At 35.4% G+C, this 22,643-nt stretch overlaps 2 protein-coding genes across 4 annotated transcripts in view; one reads left to right on the top strand and one right to left on the bottom strand.

The window, feature by feature from the left end:
* LOC139147719 (nibrin-like) overlaps positions 1-1,635 on the top strand; it is a 27,969-nt gene extending 26,334 nt beyond the window's left edge. For both annotated transcript variants that reach the window (XM_070718886.1, XM_070718885.1), the window contains exon 15: positions 600-1,635. The gene's annotated coding sequence lies outside the window, so the exon portion shown is untranslated. The remainder of the gene's footprint in view (positions 1-599) is intronic.
* Positions 1,527-22,643, bottom strand: LOC139147722 (xaa-Pro dipeptidase-like). 2 transcript variants are annotated; one of them, XM_070718889.1, is made up of 15 exons: positions 22,503-22,643; positions 19,352-19,535; positions 18,055-18,182; positions 16,747-16,810; positions 12,942-12,989; positions 12,383-12,444; positions 11,691-11,735; positions 11,096-11,218; positions 8,646-8,714; positions 6,834-6,911; positions 6,126-6,274; positions 4,985-5,169; positions 4,420-4,530; positions 3,565-3,648; positions 1,527-2,724 (listed from the first exon to the last, which is right to left on the bottom strand). In XM_070718889.1, exons 1-15 carry the CDS (start codon positions 22,526-22,528, stop codon positions 2,599-2,601), a joined length of 1,482 nt encoding a protein of 493 aa, XP_070574990.1. In that variant the 5' UTR covers positions 22,529-22,643; the 3' UTR covers positions 1,527-2,598. The 2 variants fall into 2 exon arrangements, with proteins under 2 accessions (XP_070574990.1, XP_070574989.1); XM_070718888.1 differs by lacking the exon at positions 8,646-8,714 and adding an exon at positions 8,520-8,588.

Genomic DNA, 22,643 nt, shown 5'->3' with positions numbered 1-22,643 from the left:
ATAGTTGTTAGATGCTATAATGTGCTTATGAATCCTACATACTGCATTTCAGGTGTTCCAGAGTACCGTAATTGCAAAAAAATTTTTATGAATCACAGAAACAGCCTAATGTTTTACGATTAGTAAACATGTTCACTGAATGGACATATATCAACATATATATTTATCATATCTGCTCCGAACTGCCATGAAAGGTTGATGATGATTTGGTAAAAGGTCTGAGCTCCTAACAAAGATCACAGAATGCAAAGTTTACCGACTTTTCAAAATGCTGCCTTGTCAATGCAGGACAGTACTAAAAGTTCATGTACTGTCCCAAGACAAGACGGCAGACATTACCAAAAGTCAATTACTGGGCTAGGCAACGCAAGTAATGTTGGTCTATATTGGGTGTTGACTTACATAGTGTGTCTGAGTGTGGAATGTGTGCTGTGTGTGAGAGGATGTATGATGGTGAACTTCAATTTCTGTGATCGGGACGGTGATTCCAAGTTTTCAAGCTGAAACCTTTCATGATTTAACAGGTATGTTTGCTTGCCGTCATGATATAGCTTCATTGTCTCTCATAAATTGGTATCTGCATTGTGTTCTCCCTGTAGGCCCTTGTCAGGACTATGTGTCTTTTGTTGAAGAAAGCAACAGTCTACGTGTTTTACTGCTGTATGTCTGACACCCGATGTACTCTACACGTTCTGTTTGCCTCAAGTCAAAAACAACTTGGTCAGACCACTTAATAGTAGGGGTTTGATCCAAGAGGAAAAGTCCAGCTGTAGTAGATTTACAAAGATTAACAATACTTGTTTCATTGAAGATTCTGTGCATTGCCATACTTCTATTTCAATTGTGTATTTGCCAGATAATAATTATTGCAATAACTTTGGGGAGTTATCAAACTGCAGCTGATAATTTGATGTAAAGATTCTATGCAAATAAAGTACAGATCTTTTATCTCTTTCCATTTCTAGATACATTTTCATCTTACACCTCATAGGCTTATTTTTATAAACAGCAGCAAAATACAGAGTAAGCCTTTACTTTGTATAAGAAAGACTGTCAATGCTGGTATCTTTGTACATGTAGATGGAATACTGCTGATTTTGGTGGCAGTTTCAGCCAATTTTCCGACAACGTTTGGTCTTATTTCATTGTTTTGCAAAGACAGTTGGCCTCATGAGGTCATTCAGTGCAAAGCAGCTGTATTGCAATTATAAACCTGTGACTGACCTTAAAATATTCAGAGGCGATTGTACAATAGATGAATGTTACACTTCAGGTATTGGAAGCCATATTCCTTTTACAACGTAAAATGTCCCTTGCTGATTGTTCAATTCATATATTGTAAATTTGAAATAGAAGACAACTGTTTGGTTAAATGTATATGTGATCTTCTGAGAGACATCCGAGGATCCAATAAAAAGTGTTCTTTTAAAATGCCCTTCTATATTACATTGTGTATATAAAATAAGCCAGAAAAGGGCAACTGATATGACATGCAGGGGATTGTGGGAAGAGAAATAAACGGTACATCTGAGTAGTGGTGCATTTTATTTCCTTCAAGAGCATTTTACAGTCCATAGTCTTTCTCCTGTTCATGCAAATTGTAAATTTGTAGTACAATAAAATCTTTCAAATGTATTTATGTGTATGTTTTTTGTCTTTATAAAATCATGATTGCCACTAATTATATCTCATTTGTTTAGTTGAAACAATTCACATATTTGTTCAAAAACTACAGGAATCAGATGGTCAGCCTCAAGCGTTTTATGAGTATTTTATGAATAACGTGATGATCATTTCTTCAAGAGCTATTGAAGCATTCTATGAAGTTAAAATGTGATAAATGAGCCCTCTTAATGTGTCAAATTTAGTCATACTGAATATTGAACTGTAAACTACTTTTTGCTAGGGCTGTTATGAAGGCCGCAAAGTATACATGTATGTCAACTTGGTGTTTGAATAATTAACATGAACACAGTCATTGGAACCAGATGTAAGATGCCATAGTGCCTCCAATCACATGTAGATTATTTACAGATATAATGGCACATGATTTTGTAGTGAACTTGTAAGTTCCTTGGTCACCAAATGTCCTTTTGCTTGTCTAGCAAGTTTCTGAGTTAAACTTGCATTTCCAGGGAGTGTAATTTGACAAAATCTCAATTGTGCAATAAGCTTTGAAAACTACCACTACTATTTCAAAAGAAAACATCAAATTATTACTCGGTATTCACTGCCATGAAAATGCTTCCATAGACAATTTGAAGGATTGGGAGAACTATCTGTGTAAGTTAGAATGCCTAGTGCAAGGCAGCATTGCAGCATTTATTTAATTCACAAGTCTGGCAAAAAACCACATGGAATCTTTATCTGACTGTTCTGAAGAACATCTTAATATGCAAGGTATCTCTGTGTTACCGAAATCTAATCATTTTCAGTTGGTTTTCAATGTAAATGGAACTATTCCAAACATCATTATACGAGTGAAATGATGAAATGTAATATAGGCTGCCGTAAAGTCACGGTTATCTGTACTTTGATTATATCCTTGTCGCTGTACCTGTATTGACAGGAAAGCTACAGTGATGAATTGAAGACATTTTACAGGTAAGTACTTTCTTGTCTAGCCTTGGCCATGAAGGCTTCAATTTCATCAACAGTACGGGGTACACACGTCAGCAGTTCCATGCCATCGGAGGTGATAGCAATATCGTCTTCAATACGCACCTATGGAAATAAAAACAAAAGAAATGCAAAAATTAGTTGTTGGCTGTGCTACCATCTCATCAAAACAGGAAGTCTGAAAGCGGGTGCCATCAGTCTGATTTTGCAGTGATAACATTTTGATAAATTTCGTAAATGGATAACTGGGCATTTTATAATTCATGATGATTTACACAGATATCAGCTATCAGTGAAAAAAAAAACCCCACCTGTTCAATGAATAAGGCTTATCAAAGTTTTTCAGTGTTGTTGTATGGATTAATATTTGTCCCTCACTTTCAACAAATAAAATTCATTAGCAGCTCTAGTTCACATGAAATAAAACTTCAAACGTGATAAAAGTGAACTACAATCCACTTTTTGTAGATGACACTGATTCACTCCAATGACATGTAGCATTCTAGGTGATGAGTCAAATAATTATGATAACAAGATAATAGCTTTTCTGTATAAAAGTTGTGCTGTTGTTGCCAGGGTTTCAAAAATTGCATAAAAATATTTGGGCAAGTAAAAGACGTTCAAAACTTGAATTTCAAAACAGCTTGACATCTTGTGAGCACCGGTATTCAAAAAAGAATTGGCTTCTTCAAAAATGTTCGTAAACAGGTAAAACCCAAGGATTTGAATGGTCGCTGTACACAAAACAATGTACATTCAACAAGTATTGATACACATTCCTAAACATCTTAAACTATTCTTCATCTTTTTTTGTTTGTATCATCATCACATGATTTTTTTCTGCCTTGTGTTGATAAAACAATGATGCAGCAAATAGATTTATTTCACAGAAGGCCTTTTGTACAGCTGCAGAATCTAAAGACCAAAAGAAGGCTGTTTACTCACTCCTCCAAAGTTCATGAATCTTGAGAGAGCCTCCCTACACAGGAATCTGGACAACTGTGGGTCCTGGTAGGCACTCTCCAACACCTAGTGTAAGACAATCAATAGACAGTCAAAAGCTGCTTAAAGAATCACCTTGTCAAAATGTGTAATGTCCTTGTGAAAGCTATAATTGAATCATATGGCTACCATCTTTTCTTGCAGACATGTGGCTGATATGATACATGACAAATGCTAATCATCTTTCACAAGCCAATATTTCTGACCTAAACAAACATGAACTTCAAAACTGAAAAAAGTCAAAACAGCCATGAACGAACAGACATCCAGAAAAATTTTTTCATCTTATTTTGTATGTTGCTCTTTTACCATGTTGCTCTGGTATGAATCAGCCATTCAAAATGGTACACTCTACTGTATTTGCACTCATGTGGTCAAAAGAGGGTTTTTCAAAACAGCACAGATGTTTCATTGTGAGTTGTGGGCAGGTATAGCTGTGACGGAAACATCCAAACAAAAGTTATAAACCATCTGTATTTTCATATGAATGGGTAAAAACGAAGCACTGAAGAAAAATTGGAATTGTTGTGATGATAATGAGTTTGTCTCTCTTTCATGGACGGAGACAATCACGCTTCATCAAAGAGGTTAATATTTCAACAAACCCTTGCCTTTTAATTTGTTTGTTATTCTGAATACTGATAATCAAGTCGTGCATATTTTCCATCTACATGGATGGGCTTTTGACAAATTTAAAAACAGTCTTATCAAAGTCCCTGTAATTACAGGTCATGATACTCTGGTAATACAGCCACTCCCTCCATAGAAAGGATGACGTTTGTTGTTCAGAAAACTTACTGGAGCAATGAAATAACATCCCGGTTCAATGGTCAGCACCATTCCTTCCTCCAGGGTCCTGGCTGTCCTCAAACTACGCAATCCTGGTTCAGAGCTTCGTTCAGGGCCTCCCTGGACATGGCAAGAATTTCATTGTGAGCAAAACATCATCAGTTGCATCCACAATGGCAAAGGATAAAATTCACTGCAAAGTTTGAGTCATTAAAATCACAACAAAAAACACTTTGGGATAAATTTTCCAAAAATGACTTCTCAAAATCTTTCCACAACATATTGTGCAACATTTTAAACAGGTGAATGCAGATAGGGGATTTAACATCTTCTGGATTTTTGTGAAAATCAACAAATTTATATCTTTCCCACATTCATTGCAATCTCTGGAAAGAGGCAAGGTTTATCAACAAGGAAATTGTACACTCGCAGATGGGACGACCCCCATCCCTTTGAGCTGTTAATCGTATATAACTGCTACATACATGGCTCCACTTTGACAAACTTGTCATCTTGCAGACACTAGACGCAAACCTGAAGTATACTTGGTACCAGACTTTTAACACAAATTTACCTCTGGATAGCCTCCCACATCATGGACATCACAGCCCATGAAATGTCCCAATCCATGAGGCATGAAGACAGCACCGAGACGTGCCTTCATCATCTCATCAATGTCTCCCTGTACAAGTCCACCTTCCTTTAGAGCTTGTAGCATCTCTCTCTCTGACAACGTATGCATGTCTGGCCATGATACGCCTACAAATGGTAGGAAAAACAGGCCAAGATGAAAACTAGAAATCTAGGGTTTCAAAATTACCTTATTATACAAAATCATCTATGAAAGACATACTATATCTACCTTCTATCATAGATTTGGTTCCCTCTTCCCTCAACCCCTTTGACAAATCTTGCTAAGCCATTTCAAAATTTGACATATGAGAAAAACCTTTATCAGTACTAGGAGGAGTAATATAGATGAATTACCATGCAGATTGTGCCTCTGGGACAGATATTCATACTATAAAATTTTTACAATGCTTTTCTGGTCTCCAACTTGTGCAGTTCATATGAAAGCTCTTGGAGTAAGGAAAGCTTTTCTTTTCTTAGTTTCTTTTAAATCAAATATGTTATTTTTCTGAATGAGTAAATACAGGGATGGTGGCCATTTTGAATTTCAAATATCAATATATATATATCAGGCAGTTTGTTTCTCTGGTACAAAACTTTATACAGTAACCCCTGATTTTTACTTGATTTGGTATGAATGGTCGAAAGTTTCATTGGGGAGAGTTTTATCGAAAGTCACCTTTAATCAAGCTACGGTATACTTGTAAACTTTGTGTTGATAAGGTTCAGTGCTGAATCAGCCAGAAAATGAACAAACTACCGCAATTACATAACAACAAAATTATTGAAAGGGATTTTAAATAAAGAGTTGCCCTTCTTACATGATAGATGAGTATTTGTTCCCTTGAAAGGGGAGATAATGGTAGAGCTGATTTTATGGGATCTTGTTGAAAAAAACGGGATATGATCATTGGTCATCTGTCTTCATCAGAAGTTATGAAAACTATGTTTAGATTTTGATCACACTAAGTAAAGTTTCATGATGTGCTGTTATTTGATTCTGTGTGAAGACTTTTGATGCAACATGACAGATTTCTAGATTCAATGCTGTTATCAGTTGCTTGACTCTTATCAATCCACTGTACCTGGCTTGACGGCTTTCATGACAGCCCTGCTGGCTTTGTAGACAGCTTCATAGACCATCTTCTGATCTGCTGTGAATTTACCATTGACAGGGAATGAACACGTGATATCTGAAGTGTAACAGTAGTACTCACCGCCCATGTCAAACAAACTAGGAAGAGTAAGAAATAGAAAGAAAAACTCATCATTCACTACATGTACTTTCTTTTGTTAAAACTATGCCACAAACAGCAGATATAAAGAATTATTCCTCAGTGTTAACCTGCAGTACCATCACAATAATTAAAACTTTTCATCTTAACCCTTTGAGCGCCAAAGTCAATTTTTGTCACCTTTATAAAATGTGACCAGTCAAATTTTTTCAGATTTTTCTCAAAATTTTGATGAAAAACTGTAGCAAATGAAATGTGATGTCTGTCTGGTCAAAAATTATTTTAAAAATTCACAGAAAAATTCATACAAATTGGTAAAATGTTGCACTAAAATTTTGGTGGGAAAAATTACAGCACTCAAAGGGTTAAAATACACGGTCATACTCTTTATATAATGAACACACTCTCTTTGAACAAAATTCTCACACACAAATATTTTCTGCTCTTGAGATTTGTGTGCTGCAATGAATGACACTGCATATAAAATGCTGATAGTATTTCTAATTCCGTCAACAATAAGGTGGTAACTTATTTGTAGATTTATCAAAGAAGACTCACCACATATCTCCATCATTGATAGTTTTCTCATTGGGAGCACCAGCGTGTCCATAATGTAGAATTGCTCCATTCTCACCACTGAAAAATAAAATAAGCATAATTATCAACCTTAATTTTATTTTCTGTGATTCAAATTTTTCAAAAATGTACTTTATATGTCAGAGTTGAGCAAATCCAACTTGGTGGTAGTGATCACAGGACAACTACAATAATAAGTTCAGTTATCGACCAAATTTCCTGATGTTTCTTTTATCAATAATACTCATGTAAAAATTGCAATTTTCTGTCTTTTTTTGCCAATCTTTCATACGATTTAGCAATGATGTAACCCCCTTCCCTGCCTGTAACGGCCAAAAGCAAATTTTTAACAACATAATGTACGAGGCAAAGCATTCTGAAGTGCAAAGTTTGCTCGAGTCCACTACTGGCTGGCAGGGGGTATATTATTGCAATTGTTTTACAGTTTTGGCAATGCTGGTGAATTTGCAGATGTAGAAAGCATCTGGGGCCACAATACTGGATAATCGGATACATAAATTCATTACCGTATATGATTACACATAATATGTGTGGTCTGGGATACAAAGCAAGAAACATCATGGATGTTCTTGCCCACATCAACACCTGTACTTCATCTGACACGCATATGTCAAAGTTACAAACACAAAGAAAAAATTTTGTGATGTTTTGGTAAAAATGGTAAAATGACACCAATCTAAGGCTTCTACAGAAAATTGACACAATATTCCAGAGAGTATTGTGTACAGTAAAATTTTGGCTGATATTCTGACAGGTGTAGATGTTATGATAACATGGCAACAGGCTCAGGTCTCTACGGAAAATTGATACAAATATTCTGGACAGTATTGTGTATGGTAAATACAGCTGATATACATACAGATGTAGATTCACAGTATTGTATATGGTAAATATGGCTGATATACATACAGGTATAGATTCACTGGGTATCTGCATGATCTTTGCTGATGCAAAATTAAATGGTATTTTACTAGTCAATTCATTATTCTCAGATACAAAAATAAATCCACAACGCACCACAAAACAACAGAATTGTGATGTTTTTTGTGCACCAAAGTGATTCAAATAGATGCATAGGTATATCATGTAGAAGAAATTATACACAACAACTGGTGAATTTTAAATGAGTTCCAATGATGAATTTGAAGGGGAAACTGACAAAACGAGTGGTCTTTCTGGGCTGTGAGGATGATGTATTCTGGTCTTTTAAATCAAATGAATTTATTATGAGTCGATAATTGCACTTGTTGTGGCATCTTTATACTTTTTATAAAATATATGAACTTGTGAGAGTGTGTATGTATTCCCTTTACTTTCCTATGCATAAACACATTTAACAAGATATGCATCATATGCAGCAAGTTTATAAACTTATGAACCTAGACTATTCTAAAATCATTATCTCAATGTTAGATGTAAACAGAATATACCAATATGAGTTTTGAATTTATGAGTGACCATTTAATCCCTTCAGTTGATGTAATAGACCAACCCACACAACAGAAACAATAGGGTCATACCACATTTAAGGATTACAAGGGTGTAGTCACAGAAGTGTTGACTGACAGGATGACGTGATGGGGCAAACACATTGACACTAAATGCATGAATTGTCCGACCTTTTCCCAAGCACTTTATTGCATTTACCTGCCACAGATACAAGTGTAGGACACATGTCTGCATCCACCATGGGTATAGCAGTAATGCTGGAACAAGCTGAAAAAGAGTTGGAAAATCAAAAGAATCAAGGGTTTGTCCATGGGTTTTAATTACCTTCCACAGACACATGTGTAGGAGACATGTCGACATCCCCCATTGGTGTAGCAGTAATGCTGGAAAAGACTGACATAGAGAAGTGAGATCTGTTACATGAATATTGTTGGTTTTTTCTCATGGCTATTTACTGACCTGCAGCACACAGCAGCTGGCCAGGCTAAATACCGACAGCCGCCATGACTGTAACAATGATACTGGAATAAACTAGAATGAAGAGAAAACTGTTTATGATGCATGCAATGATGACAGTGAAAGACCTACAAGTTGGGAAGCAGAGCTTACTTTATTTACAGTCAGTACTTATTCAATATTTACTTATCTTTCTATAGTTATTATGTTTTCCTTTTTCATTGTTTCTTTTTATTGTACAATTTTTGTTCTGTTTTTACTTTACATTGTGCGTTTTCATTTTATCAGTTTCACTGTGAAATTTATTTCTCCTGGTGTGCATACACCGCTCTGTGGTACTAATAATACCTACACATATATATGACACGAGGCACAGTACAATAAATTACCCACAATACTCTTTGATTTGTATCCTTGAAGGTTACTTTTCTAAAAACTTTTTCAGTTCTGCATGTAAGCACTAGTGTGCAGCATCAGAATAATTTTTAAATAATATCTAGTAAAAGTACGTTTAGATATTTCAGTGAAAGTTTGAAAATAACCACTAAACAACCATAAAAGTCACATTCTGCAGGTACTACAAATGCCATACTTTTTAGGCAGCAAGTTATGACGAACTGAAGGGGTCATTCTCTGAGAAAACTTAGCATGCAAATTTCTTTTGTCACTTCTATTGCAAAAAATCAATATCCTTTTGTTTCATAAAACAGGTGCAACTAGTCTCCCTACTTTCCATCACATTATTCTGTATGGCTGAGGACACAATCTCTGGCAAATTTCACAAAAATGCTATCTCCTCTCTCAATTATGCATAATTTTCCAATTATTTAAAATGAGAATTAAGAAGAATGGTGTGCATAAAAGTACGTTTTCAAACTTTTGATAAATAGTCTGTGAACTTGTCTACACATGGGAGACATAGCAGACTTCACTCAGGTATCTCCGAGGATACAAATCGCAATAAATTATGGGAAATCTACAGTACTGTGCGAGGTGGTATATTCTCCAACTCAGGTTCAATCATACCATGAAAACTTTCAACAGATTGGATAGGATTAGAGGAAACAAATAGTAAGAATCCTAGTACTCTCTGCAAACAGAGTAGGGACTGAAATGAAATGGTGATATGCACAGTACCATGGTAGTGAATACACTGTGATATGATCCATATCATAATAAAATCAGATACACTTGTAAAATGATGCATTACAAAGGTTGATGGTATAGCATGTTTATTTCCTGACATCACGCATTTAGTTTAGAATGTCATGTTAGCTGTGGAAGCTGCTAAAGTTCTTGAGAAGAAATGAATGAAATTAAAACAAGATGCTGTCCATTTATCAAGAATCAGAGTTGCTTTAATAACCAACTGAAGCAATAAACGACATCCAGTAACAGTTATACCATGAGATTTTGACCAGTTTTCTGGTTAATTACATATTCCGTTTGACCAGTTAATCACGTATATGCATGAGTAATGGTGAGTAGATATATGGAGTGACCTGGTCAAACCTAATGGTATACACCCGTTGGTGAGGTGGTTTATAACTTCTGTCATTTATTGTTTATTAAAGTTCTGGTGTGAAACGTTAACAAAGAGATTTTTTCCTAAGAGCTCATGCATGTTCAAACTGTTCTATATTCACACTGTTCATTTTGCTCTTCAACCAATCAGATGTATACATGTATGATATATGATTAACCAGAAAATTGACAGCAGTTAACAGGTAGATGATAATTTACAGTAAGCAATCAGCAAAAGCATAATAAATACAAATCCACATAAGAATGCAATATATTGTAGAAAAAAAATACCAAGATCAGACTTTAGAATATTTAACTTTATTGCAGACCATTGCTAGCATGTTTTTAGACAAACTCCTCATCAATCTCCAAATCCAATTAAGGTAGAATGTGCCTTGGGGACAGATATTTGGACTCTGGAACTTTTCCAATACTTTTCTGATCTACCACTTGTGATGGCTCATTTTAAAGCTCTTGGTGTAACAAAATTTTTAACTGTCTTAGTATTTTAAGAATTGAAAATATAATTTTTCTCTATAAACTAACACACAGGAATGGTGGCCATTTTGAATTTCAAATAACGGTAAATCTTGGGTACCAATTTTGTTTCCCATATACCAAACTTTGCACAGTGACCCCCTCCCCCATTTTTATTCTTGGTTTTGAAAGAGAATGTTTGAAATATTCCTTGAGGAAAATTTGAACAATAGTTTAAGTCTTTCAGTTTCAAGGCCCACACTACCTTAAGACTACCCATGTTTTAAAAAAGTCTGGAAACAATGGTAAAATCTTACCTCTCCATTTGGTACTCTTTGTCACCAGGTTTTATTTTGGCCATGATTTCTTTGTGTGCATCACTGCTAATCTTGTTGACATATCTCATCACCTCTAGTTCCTGTGGAGTCTTGATCACTCGACTTGACAAGTGAAAAAAAAAAACATTAAAAGTGCAACTTCTCTTCTGATTAACTTGAAATCAGACCATTATGCAACGACGGTGGCAACTTTTGGTTGCTTTTAAAAACAAAACAAATCTTGTCTGGGCAATAAAGCTTTTTTGTTTCACCTCAGCGCAAATTCTGCGTCCAAAGTGGGACAATCTTTGAACTCTCTCGCATTTCTATTTTCAGTTTCATTGCAGCAGTGCAGTGGCGACTAGAAAAGGATAACGCATCAGCAAATTACCAAGCTATGTAGCGAGCCATATAGTGAATTTATTTGGTAATGGTTCTACTCAGGAATAAATAGAACACGCAGAGTACTATAGATTCGTTGCACCAAAAGAATCACATCATATATGGTTTCGGTAATGTGTTCATGAAAATGTTGAATTCTACAAGGTTATTGTTAGGATTGATGTTGATGAAATGACATATTTTATAAACTTACCATTCACTGATCTCAGGATGCAAGAAAGTTGTGTCCGTCTTAAATCTATGAGTCAGGGTAAAATTATTCGATAAAGTGTTAGATAACATTGTTAGATACATTCAACAACTATTTCTTATCATAAATTCCTTCGTATTCTCCTATATATCATGAGATAGATTACACTGAATCTTAAAAGTTAACTGCAGAAGCTTGACAAATACAAATCATTTCTCATTTTTGTCTCATACCGGTAGGTGTACAGTTGACTACTGCCAAGTTGAATTTAAAATTTACAGTCAACCAGATATTCAATGAACTTGCCTATCAGTAATGTATTGTATGATAATCAATATGACGCAAAAAGGCAGTCTGAATACTGTATATTTTTTTATTTTTTGAGATATCAAAATCTCCATTTAGTACTGTAAATCCTTTTGAACTTGAATTCATAATATCAGCTGATTTCCAACACAGGTATTCAGCTGATCTCAAATACAGGTATTCTGATTTCCAACACAGGTATTCAGCTGAATTTCAAATACAGGTAGTCAGCTGAGATCAGAAACTGGAATTCAACTAGCTCAAGAGAAGGTGTAGTAACCACCATTTTCTGTGAACTCTATTACAAACCATAAAAGGGTGTTGGTAAAACATCGTCCTCTGACTTCATACACAAAGTTATACAGGATGAAACAAAGCAAAACACTCACTCATGGATTCCATCAAACGCTGCAGCTCTTGATGTGTGACCACTGTCAGTATTCACTCCTTTCTATTGTATCAAAGACAAAAAAGCCTTTAAGGGTTTATGCACCTCAAAAGTCAAAGACTAAACTTTTGCTCAAACTTTCCTCAAGGAATCTTTCAACCATACTCTTTCAAAATGAGAAATAAAAATCGGGGTCATCATGCAAATTTTGGTACTAGTGAAATAAATTAACCAAGATCTCCCGATATTTGAAATTCATGGCCGCCATCCCTGTGTTACTCTTACACCAAGAACTTTCAAACGAGCCCCCACAGTTGGGAAATCAGAATAGAATTATAAAAGTTTGAGAGTCAGAATATCTGTCCCTTGAAATGTTGACACCAATTTTCACAAAGACTTCAAATTATCATTACCGCTGCATTACCAAATAATTTCTCAGTACAATTTTAAAGACGTAAACTTCTGCAGAAAGTCAGTTACAGACGTACACTTTTGTGGAAAATCAGTAGTGCACTATGGCTTTCAGATATACTGTAAATTTAAGAGCGGGCAAAACTTACCAGGAGCAAAAGAATTGATGGGTTCTTCTCCTTGAGAACTTCCTTGATCTGAAATTAGAAATAGTGATACGCATCAAATTGCAATGCTTAGATGAAGTTTAAGATAGCAGAAAAGGCTATTTTTGGTTCCAATTCTACAAGACTTAAACACATATACAGTCTTGATGCTTGAACTGGGATTCTTTCTTCAAACTCACATGAAATGTTCTTTATACACTGAACTAATTGCAACACCAAAGGTATCCTCGTTGTCTTATGTAATTTACCACTTGTGAATTTATGAACATGGTATTTTAATATTACACAGAAAGTCTTTTACCCTTACAATTTAGGACTTTGTATTCATTTTTTTCTGTTGCTTGACAATAAACAATGTACAGCACAATTTATGTATACAAGTCATAGTTTTGTAGTTGCTTTTCTTTTAAAGATCAGGGGAAAATTGATGAATTTAGCAGAATAATTTTAATCAGTCCAGGGGACAATGAGCAACAGGACAAACACCACAATGGGCACTGGTGTGAAGGACTCCCTAGCTACCGATAATATGTTGACTGCTATTGAAATTGAAATTTTATACGCAGTTCCTTTTTATGCTGAAGGCATTCACTTTCTTTGAATTTTATATGCTATTAAATATCTTAATTAAAGAAGGTATTAAATGGCTTGTTTCAGGGTTGTATTTTACCTGTAGCGCCAGCTTTCTCTGCTGTCTTTTAATGTCCATAGTTACTGACTAACATTTTGCTTGTGTTATGTGTGCATTTTATACATTGCAAAGATTGCGTCTTCCAAAGCCAATGAAAACCCTGTGATGATTATTTGGTTTTCAAAACAACTTTGGGATCCAGGTTTATGGTGAAGCAATGGTAGCAGGTTATTCTGACTGTGGAAAACATGAGTGTAGTTATGAATGTGTTGGCATATCAATCCTGTTTGGCGTTCTCCTCAGTTTCTGTGATATATTAGATGAAAACACAATGACTTTTGTGTTCACAGTTTCTGAAAAATTTATTTTCACTTTCTGTTTTGGCTCTATAATAGTGTGCTAAGAAACAGCCAAACAATAAGACTGACCGGCCAACACATTCGTGACCACACTCATGTTTTCCACAGTCAGAACTGTTTGGCTGTTTCTTAGCACAGCCCAACAATGAGAATGACATGCCAACACATGCATCATTGACTCACTGATATTGTACAGCCAAAACAGAAAGTGAAAATAAATTTTTCAGAAACTGCGAACACAAAAGTCATTGTGTTTTCATCTAATATATCACAGAAACTAAGGAGAACGCCCAACAGTTGTGATGCTATCAGCAAAAGACTACATTTACTATGGTTTGTGTTAATCCTTTGAGTACGAGTGCTGTAATTGTTCCGACAAAAATTTTAATGCAACATTTTTACAAATTTTTATGAATTTTTCTGTAAGTTTTTCATAATTTTGGACCAAATGGACATCACATTTCATTGGGTACAGTTTGTTATCAAAATTTTGACAAAAATCTGAAAAAAATTGACTGGAGTATATTTCCTAAAGGTGACAAAAATTGACTTTGGCGCTCAAAGGGTTAAACCAGTGGTGATGCTGGGAACTAGACATACTGTTTATTATAAATTTGAGAGTCGCCAACACTATCAGATGTAACTATCGTCTAGGGGTAATATCAGTCGATAACAAAGAAATCAATCCTGTGAAAGTTGAAAGATTGTCTGGAAGGAGGTCAGAGAATTCAAAACAACATCATCTGCACAACAATGCTTGAAAATTATGCATTTTTGACAGTAAGCGTGATGTGTGTGGATGCGTGTTGTTGTTATGACTACGTGTGACCTCCTTCCTGACAGTGTTTCACCTTTGGCAGAGTTGAATTCTTTGTTATTGACTGATATTACCACCTAGACCTACGCCTAGCAACATTAGCAACTCGTTCACTTAGGAAGCATGTCTGGTTCCTGTGTTGCAAATGATTCAACCCGAACCACTGTAGTTGTATTTTAAATTATTAATTAATGAATATAAAGACTCAAATACAAGTTCGTATTTTTTTCTGTCCTGTAACATCAAAATGCAAAGTTCTCATGCCCTAGATTACAACACTAATATTGGTGAACTGTGCCTATCTTCAATTGTATCAAGTATCAAATTTGAGATCAACATTTCAATCTAGGATTTGATAAGATATTTGTCAAAGTTTGACAGTAATGATATCACAAATGCTTGAAGTTGATAACAATCTAAAAGCAATATTTTCTTCAATCATCAATGACCATAAAATACCAGTATATTTTCCTTTTCTTTTAACTTTAAAGAAAAATTTTGACTACAACTTTTTCATGTTTTCTTTTCTATAGTTAAATTATTGACTTATTGAACTAGGAGATGACTTATGCATGAAAAAACAGCTACGCCACCAGGTGTTTTTGTTCCTGCTACTCTACTGATAAATGTATGACAACATGAAATACTGGTTAAACAGACTACAGATATGTAATCAATAAGTCTTAAAACTGAGTGAAATATTTCTTGAGTTCTAACTAATCTGCTGATGTCCACTGTATCAAAAATATATTTTTCAGCCAGTGTTATAAAAATGCCACGTGGCACGTACCACAGCAGGCTTGCTACCTGCGCTGAATGACATCACATGTGTGCAAAAACATACAAATATCGTTGTTTGCCACATACACATACTCAATTTAGGCCGCATCACAAATATTACCCCAGTAAAGGAACATTTCATGATATAAATTCTCCCATTGAACTTCAGAATTCCAAAATGACTGTTTATATTTGTGTTCTGCATGCCCAGTGTAAAACAACATGTGTCATGGAAGTCATAGAGAGGAGTATAAAAAAGTGGTCTCCTAAAACAAATCATAGCATAAGACAGGAATTATACAGTACTGTACAGTCTGATGTGGAATTCTGAGGTGTAAAGGTTTGGGAAGTAACAATTGGAATAGAAAAAACTGTTGACAATCAATATTCACAGTATCTGTCCTAATGTCTGGTGAGACTGGGAAGTCGTGAATGGGGATGACAACAATTTGGTTCAGTTTTAACCCTTTGAGTGCCAAAGTCGATTTTTGTTGCCTTTATACAATATAACGCCAACAATTTCTTTCAGACCTAGACAATTTTTTCTGATTTTTCTCATAATTTTGGTCAAAAAGTGTATCCCATGAGCATTTTTGCCTATTTGGTCCAAAATCATGGAAAAAATTGCAGAAAATTCATAAAAATTGGTAAAATGTTGCCCTGACATTTTCTGGAGGAAAAATTACAGTGCTCAAAGGGTTAATACTTTTACATTACCGATAACAATATAGAGTTGCTACTTTTATCAGCTAGATTGACAGATATTCATCTATAGCACGATATAAGTAGAAATATGTATGAATTCTGTGGAACAAGATGTACCTGGTTGCTTGTGACTAGGTGTATGAAATGCAGCCCTAGCCAATTGCACGCTTCACAGCTATATTTCAGACTATGGGGGAAATGACTACCACTACTACTGTGTTTTGAACTGACCTTTCCATTGCCTGGCCAGCTCTATGCTTTCTGCAGTGAACTTTCATATGATGAGTTGTAAAATCCTGAAGAAACTTGGTGGTACTGAATTCCTGGTGACTTACACTGTGACAAGAGTGTTTTATGCGAATATAAACGTCTGAGTCAGTTACCAACTGGACATTTATCCACAAAATACTTACTCCTACCCAATCCTTATAGGTGGGAAATATGTCCAGGGTATACCTGTTTTGACACCGAATGAATCCACTGTTGAAAGCTTACCTCAGAAGACCAGCGGCATTCATCAACGCCATATTTCTCCTTGAAATGGTCTTCTGGATGCAATCTGATGGAGGAAAAATTTTGACACAAAATAACATGAAAATAGTCATATGTTGACTGAGTGACAGGTGACTTGGAGATAGGTCAATGTGTTAAAATGTACCGCTAGACCTTGGCCATTATTACAGTTGGAATCTTGAATTTTTGTTATTGCATTTGGTAGATTCCCTGTGTATAGAAGATAAAGTGCCTATTTTTAGAATTGTATAAGTCGATTTATCAAGTAATTCCATAGTATTCTGAATTGAAACTGTTATGAAGAAAAACAGTTGACAATGTGAAAAATGATTTTACAACAAACTGCCTGAAAAACTCCTGTGGTTTTTTAAGCTGGTAGTTTGAACCATTGAACCCACAAAGTAGGAAAAATAAAATTCAATATAACATTTATCTCATACACTACACTACACACATCCATTATACCATGACTGTTTTCTCTGAGAGTTGTGTCCTGATACTGACCCACATTCACAGATATCTGCCACTGATTACCATCATATTAGAGGTCATTATGATATGGTAAGCATGGCGAAAATATTGTTGCATAACTCTACATCATAACACAAACACAGATGATTTGGTTACCGGGATGCCAATCTTGTCACTGAAAATCCTTGAATCCTATAAACACTATTTCAATCCTACCAAAAGAAACTGTTACACATACCCTTTGAGCGCCAAAGTCAATTTTTGTCACCTTCACAAAATATACCCCAGTCAATTTTTTTCAGATTTTTGCTAGAATTTTGCTAAAACATTGTAGCCAGTGAAAAATGGTGTCCATTTGGTCCAAAATTACCGAATAAATTACAGAAAAATTTATGAAAATTTGAAAAATGTTGCACTATAATTTTGGTGGGAAAAATCACAGGGCTTAAAGGGTTAATACAGTTCTCTTACACAAGTAAATGTTCTATGTTACATAATATTAGCAGTGGTACAACATCTGACAGTGAAGAAATCTACAGTAATTCCTAATCAGATTAATCCAAACAGTGGAAATTTCATACGTTTATAATTTTAATGCATTACTTCTTGTCAAGGGAAACTAACATTCTTGAATTTTATTTCACAGACTTTATCAGGTATATTTTCATAAACATTTGTTTATTCCTTAGAATTAACAACAAATTGTTCCTAATATCTTCTTTCAAACTTTTGCAAATTTACAAAGGATTTTTCTTACATTCTGACCTTGACAGTGACCCACAAAAGGAACAAACAACCAACTTCAAATAGCAAACTTACTTTCCCATCCAAACCGCGTAGGAATCCGGTAGCTTTGGAGGAAAGAGAATGGCTTTACCAGTATCAACATCTATAGCACCATAGAAGTCTGCCTCTGTCACACCAAACGTCCAGTGGAAGTATGACTCCTATTGGAATATAATCACATGCAAATATAAAGCACAACCTTCTAACATAGACTATGGGAGTAACTTTTATCATATTTGTTTTATTGCTCTGCTCCCTAAAGTATGTTGAAATACGCAATATTAGCTTTGCAAACATGATTTACTGTGTACAATATGCCATATCATTATTGACAAATAAATTCTAGTCTGGGCTAAAACTCAGTTGTCCACAGTAATTGTGGACGTTACTGACATACAGACTTTGTTGACAAGCTGAATGCTTGGCATTTTAACATAACTTTTGAATTAGAACAAGAATTACTATTTTACAGACAGACCAAAATTACTATAAAACACTTCAAGAGATAGTTCTCTCAATTTTCAAAACTATTTGTTTTGTTGATGACCCTGTTTCTAAGCATATTCTGACAATAAGCGACAGCCATACAGAGAAGTGGTAAAATTTGTTTTGATTAAGAAGTATTGGTATCAAAGGTCAAGGAGAGTGAAGAATTGCTTACTAGTCAAAAAACATAAATGACAGCCTTACAAGACAAATTAATGTTTCCTTCAATGTTTACTGCTCATCAAAATGTATGCCAAACATTCTGCTAAAAATCATATTCAAGTGTATCGATTGCATGACTGTTTCACATGCGTGTTCAAAGCATTTTACTTTGTTTTTGTTAAATTGGTTCTGTGAGAATTCAACATACATGGAATTCAGACTGTTGCTGACGGCAATAACGTACATGTATACAACCAAGCCACTGTGCAAACAACATCATTGAAAGAGAGCTCTGATGAATTATCCTAACACTATTACTAAAATGTAGAGTATGTTCAATATTAAACAGTTTCAGGAAATATTGTTTAATTCTAGCTGTTCCCACAAATAATTGTGTTCCTGAAATAATTCCTGAGTTACACATTCAGAATTATCAGATAAATTGTGAAAATGTAAACTATTTGATAATTTGAGGTTAAAGCACCTGCTACGTATTATGATTGACATGTTGTATCAAATATACTGAAAAAGTTGGCAAGTGCATTAATTTAGGAATGTGTAAGTCTACATAAATAAGACAAAATTTTTCTTACCTATAATGTGTAAAAGCGCACGTGCATACAAAAACAAACATGTACATGCACACACACACACTGATACACACAGAGATACACTCACATACCTGTCTGAAGACTTCATCTGTATCTGTGCAATACCTCTGCTTCTGTTCCCCTCCCTGGAGTAAAACCATGGCACCCTTGGGGACGCCATCTTTTGCTCTAAGTCTCTCGCAGAGACGCCTTCTGTTGGTGGCAAACAGTTCAACTGACACAGTCAGGGTGTGACTGCCACGGTCAAATACTGGTCTGCAGACAAGAAAATGATCATAAAATTAGATCTATCAATTTATGAACAATTAAATCATTCCATATCATCATTATTGGACACAAACATTTTCACAATCGGTGGATTATCCAAAATGCAAGTAAATGAAGTCTTTTACATCTTAAGTGAGAATACACCATGTATTTCCCCACCAAACAGTTAACAAAAGACATAAAAACCTGTGTGAGTTTCAAATATGGGTGAAGCTATATCTCTGCAACACAACATATGCACAGTAACTCCTAATTTTTATTCTTGATAACGAAAGAAAATGAGTTTAACTTTTGGGCACACAGTCCATGTAGCTGACAATGAGATGCTATTGATATGTTTAGTGTAAAAGTTTAAGGTCTCCTCGACTAACTTTCAGCTGGTTGCTCACTTTCTACTATTTTTATAGTATTTTATACAAAGTCACAGACTTATTCTACCTGCAACTTAAAACTGATAGTGATTTTGTAGCTCATTCTTTACTATTTTTCATAGTATTTGATAGCCGGTATCAGGCAGTTCATGTTTGTGTCGGCTACATAGACGATCTGCCAACTTTTATTAGGGAAAGTTTGAGCAGGCTTTCAAAGTCCAAACTTCCTGTTTTGATGTACATATTGGGTTAGTGACAGAAAGTTGTGGAAAAGGTAAAGTTTTCACATTTTATGTATTTTTGACGGCAAAATCAGTGAACAAAGTAAGCGTTTAATAAAATATAACAGTAATTAGGAAAAAATTTGCTATTATTATGAATTAATTTGTTTAAAACAATATGAAATAAAAAATTTTCTATCATGATAAATTATATGATAGAAAAATTGTTTTAAATTAATTCACTGAGTAACAATAGAATCACTGACTTTGAGTTAGTACTTGCAAAATTGCAATAAGAAGTCATTGAAGCTGTTTTTGAGGCAGTCTCTACAAAAAAAATTCAAATTAGAAAAAGTAGCAGTGATTCTGACTGTAATTTTAGTTCATTATAGAAAATATTTCAACTAGGTTGGTATACGATTCTTGCAGTCCACTATTGAACAAGGGTAATACAGTGTATTTAGGATTTTGTTGTCAAGACTTACCATTGAAAGTGTTACAATGACTATTTTTGAAATAAAGCTTGATAACCGTAGGTCTGGAGGACTTTATATTTACACAGTACAAAGGTCATTCCATGTTCAGGGCAGTAAGAATTAAACCAAACAATCAGTATCTTTTGCTTACTTGTACTTGTCATAATTTGTATTACATTCACATACAGGTGCTCACCTCACACATATATCATGGTTTGGTAAAAAGCAATATTCCGGCCTAAAACTCTTTTGAAAAGCAAATAATGCTATAGCTAAATTGTCTGCAACCTTCAATGAATACAACTTTGCTTGGCTTGTGAGAATTTTTCATGGTATCAGATTGAACATGGTATTAAGGAAATACACCTACTCACACTCACTCATGTGACTCATTCACACTTATTCCTGCCATTGTCATGCTCCCATTGTTCTGCATTTACATATTGTTATTATATACTTTGTTTCAATGGTACGTCAACTGTCACATAGTGTAACAGTAGAAATGTTCTATGCAGTGTGATTAAAATGTATACATAAAATGTAACTTACAGGTAGAAACCTGAAAAAAGTCTAACCTTAGGTCACAGTTTAGCTGTGGGTCCAAGGCTGTGGTGTTTTCAGATAGGATTCCTGCCTTTAAAGGGCTGATTTTTACTTTTACGACTTTTAACCGCTCCACCACAAAGTCAAAATCAGCCCATAAGAGGCAGGAATCCTGTCTGAAGATACAACAGCTATGGACCCACAGCTAAGTCATAGCTAAGGGTGTGAAAAAAAGACTATATCCATTGTCAGAGTATGACTCTCTCGAAAGAAAATACAGCAGATTGAAAAGAAATGCACCTTTGTAAGAAATACAACATCTCTAAGCATTTCACACAATATTAGACATGCAATTTCATGGTGTACGGGCATAGACTGTAGTTTCTCCAGGGTCAATGGTATGGGTCACCCAATTTCACTGTGTATGGGTCAACCCAACCTGTTGATACATTGTAGATTAATCAAAATTTGTCCATGAAACTTGAAGTAAGACTGTGCAATGAGCCCGAGAGCTATCTCCATCATCAAAAGGGAATGTCCTGGTGTTCAATATCACATGGAAGCTTTCCCGGACGCACTCAAGGCTATGCTCCACAATCAGAATGACGAAATGAAGAAGCAAGAGAAGCCAGATGCAAACCACTGCATGCAAAATAAAGGACTACCTCAATCTGTGTGCTACAGTGTTCAGAGTGTTTACTCTGTTGTGTATGTAAGTGTGTTAGAAGCATTTGAATGGACTGCGTTGCTACCTGAATTTACATGTGATACCAATACATGTAATATTAGCACTGTCCCTCTACCAACTTGGTGGAGCCTGGTAAACATGGCATTTCAAATAGAAATCAGGACGTTGCTTTTAACGTCACAGAAGATGTGGAGACTAAATGTGGCAAGAGTTCCTTTAGGTCCCCTCATACCCGGGTAACACTTTCACTTTCAGTCTCACCTGGAAACCACAATCGCAGACTTCCTTGGAGGCACGCCAAGTACAACTTATATGAAGGCATACCTAAAAGTGTTGTATATCCTACCTGAGAAGAAAATGTTTGGGTGGGGGTGGTGATTTCTTTCCGTTAGAGCATTTATGGACATACACTATCCAAAAGCAAATCTCGTGGATGGGTGGAAAATGGCCTTGCAATAGTGCATGTGATGTGTACGGCCGGCCATGAACCTTTCACGGATGACACCACTGTTCCTCCGCAAATGACAGTGAACCACAACAGCGCTGGAACTTTGTCAGTGCTCAAGTGGGTTGCGGCTGTCATTATAGAAAGCGTTGATACATGTAAGATAAACAATAATCCATTCTCAAAAAAATGTTACGGTGAGGTTACTTACTTTACTGTTGCCGATGCCATGGTCATAGGATTGAGTGGAAGTACCCTACCCAGTACCTGCGAAGCTCGACGTCTGCTATCGAGCCTCGTTCTGATATCTGACCTTCTCTAATCGTTGTGTGGGGGCGCTAGTGAGAGCGAG

This window comes from Ptychodera flava, chromosome 13 (genome assembly GCF_041260155.1).
Source record: "Ptychodera flava strain L36383 chromosome 13, AS_Pfla_20210202, whole genome shotgun sequence".
NCBI lineage: Eukaryota > Metazoa > Hemichordata > Enteropneusta > Ptychoderidae > Ptychodera > Ptychodera flava.
The sequence above is the reverse complement of the archived record's forward strand: the minus strand, read 5'-3'. Positions and strand labels throughout refer to the sequence as shown.

Coding starts and splice junctions, on each gene's coding strand:
- LOC139147722 (XM_070718889.1), bottom strand. CDS start 22,528: ATGACCATGGCATCGGCAACAGTAAA. Junction 11,736..12,382: donor GCGTTTGATGGAATCCATGA/GTGAGTGTTTTG, acceptor CCTGACTCATAG/ATTTAAGACGGACACAACTT. Junction 8,715..11,095: donor AAAGAGTACCAAATGGAGAG/GTAAGATTTTAC, acceptor TCTCTATGTCAG/TCTTTTCCAGCATTACTGCT.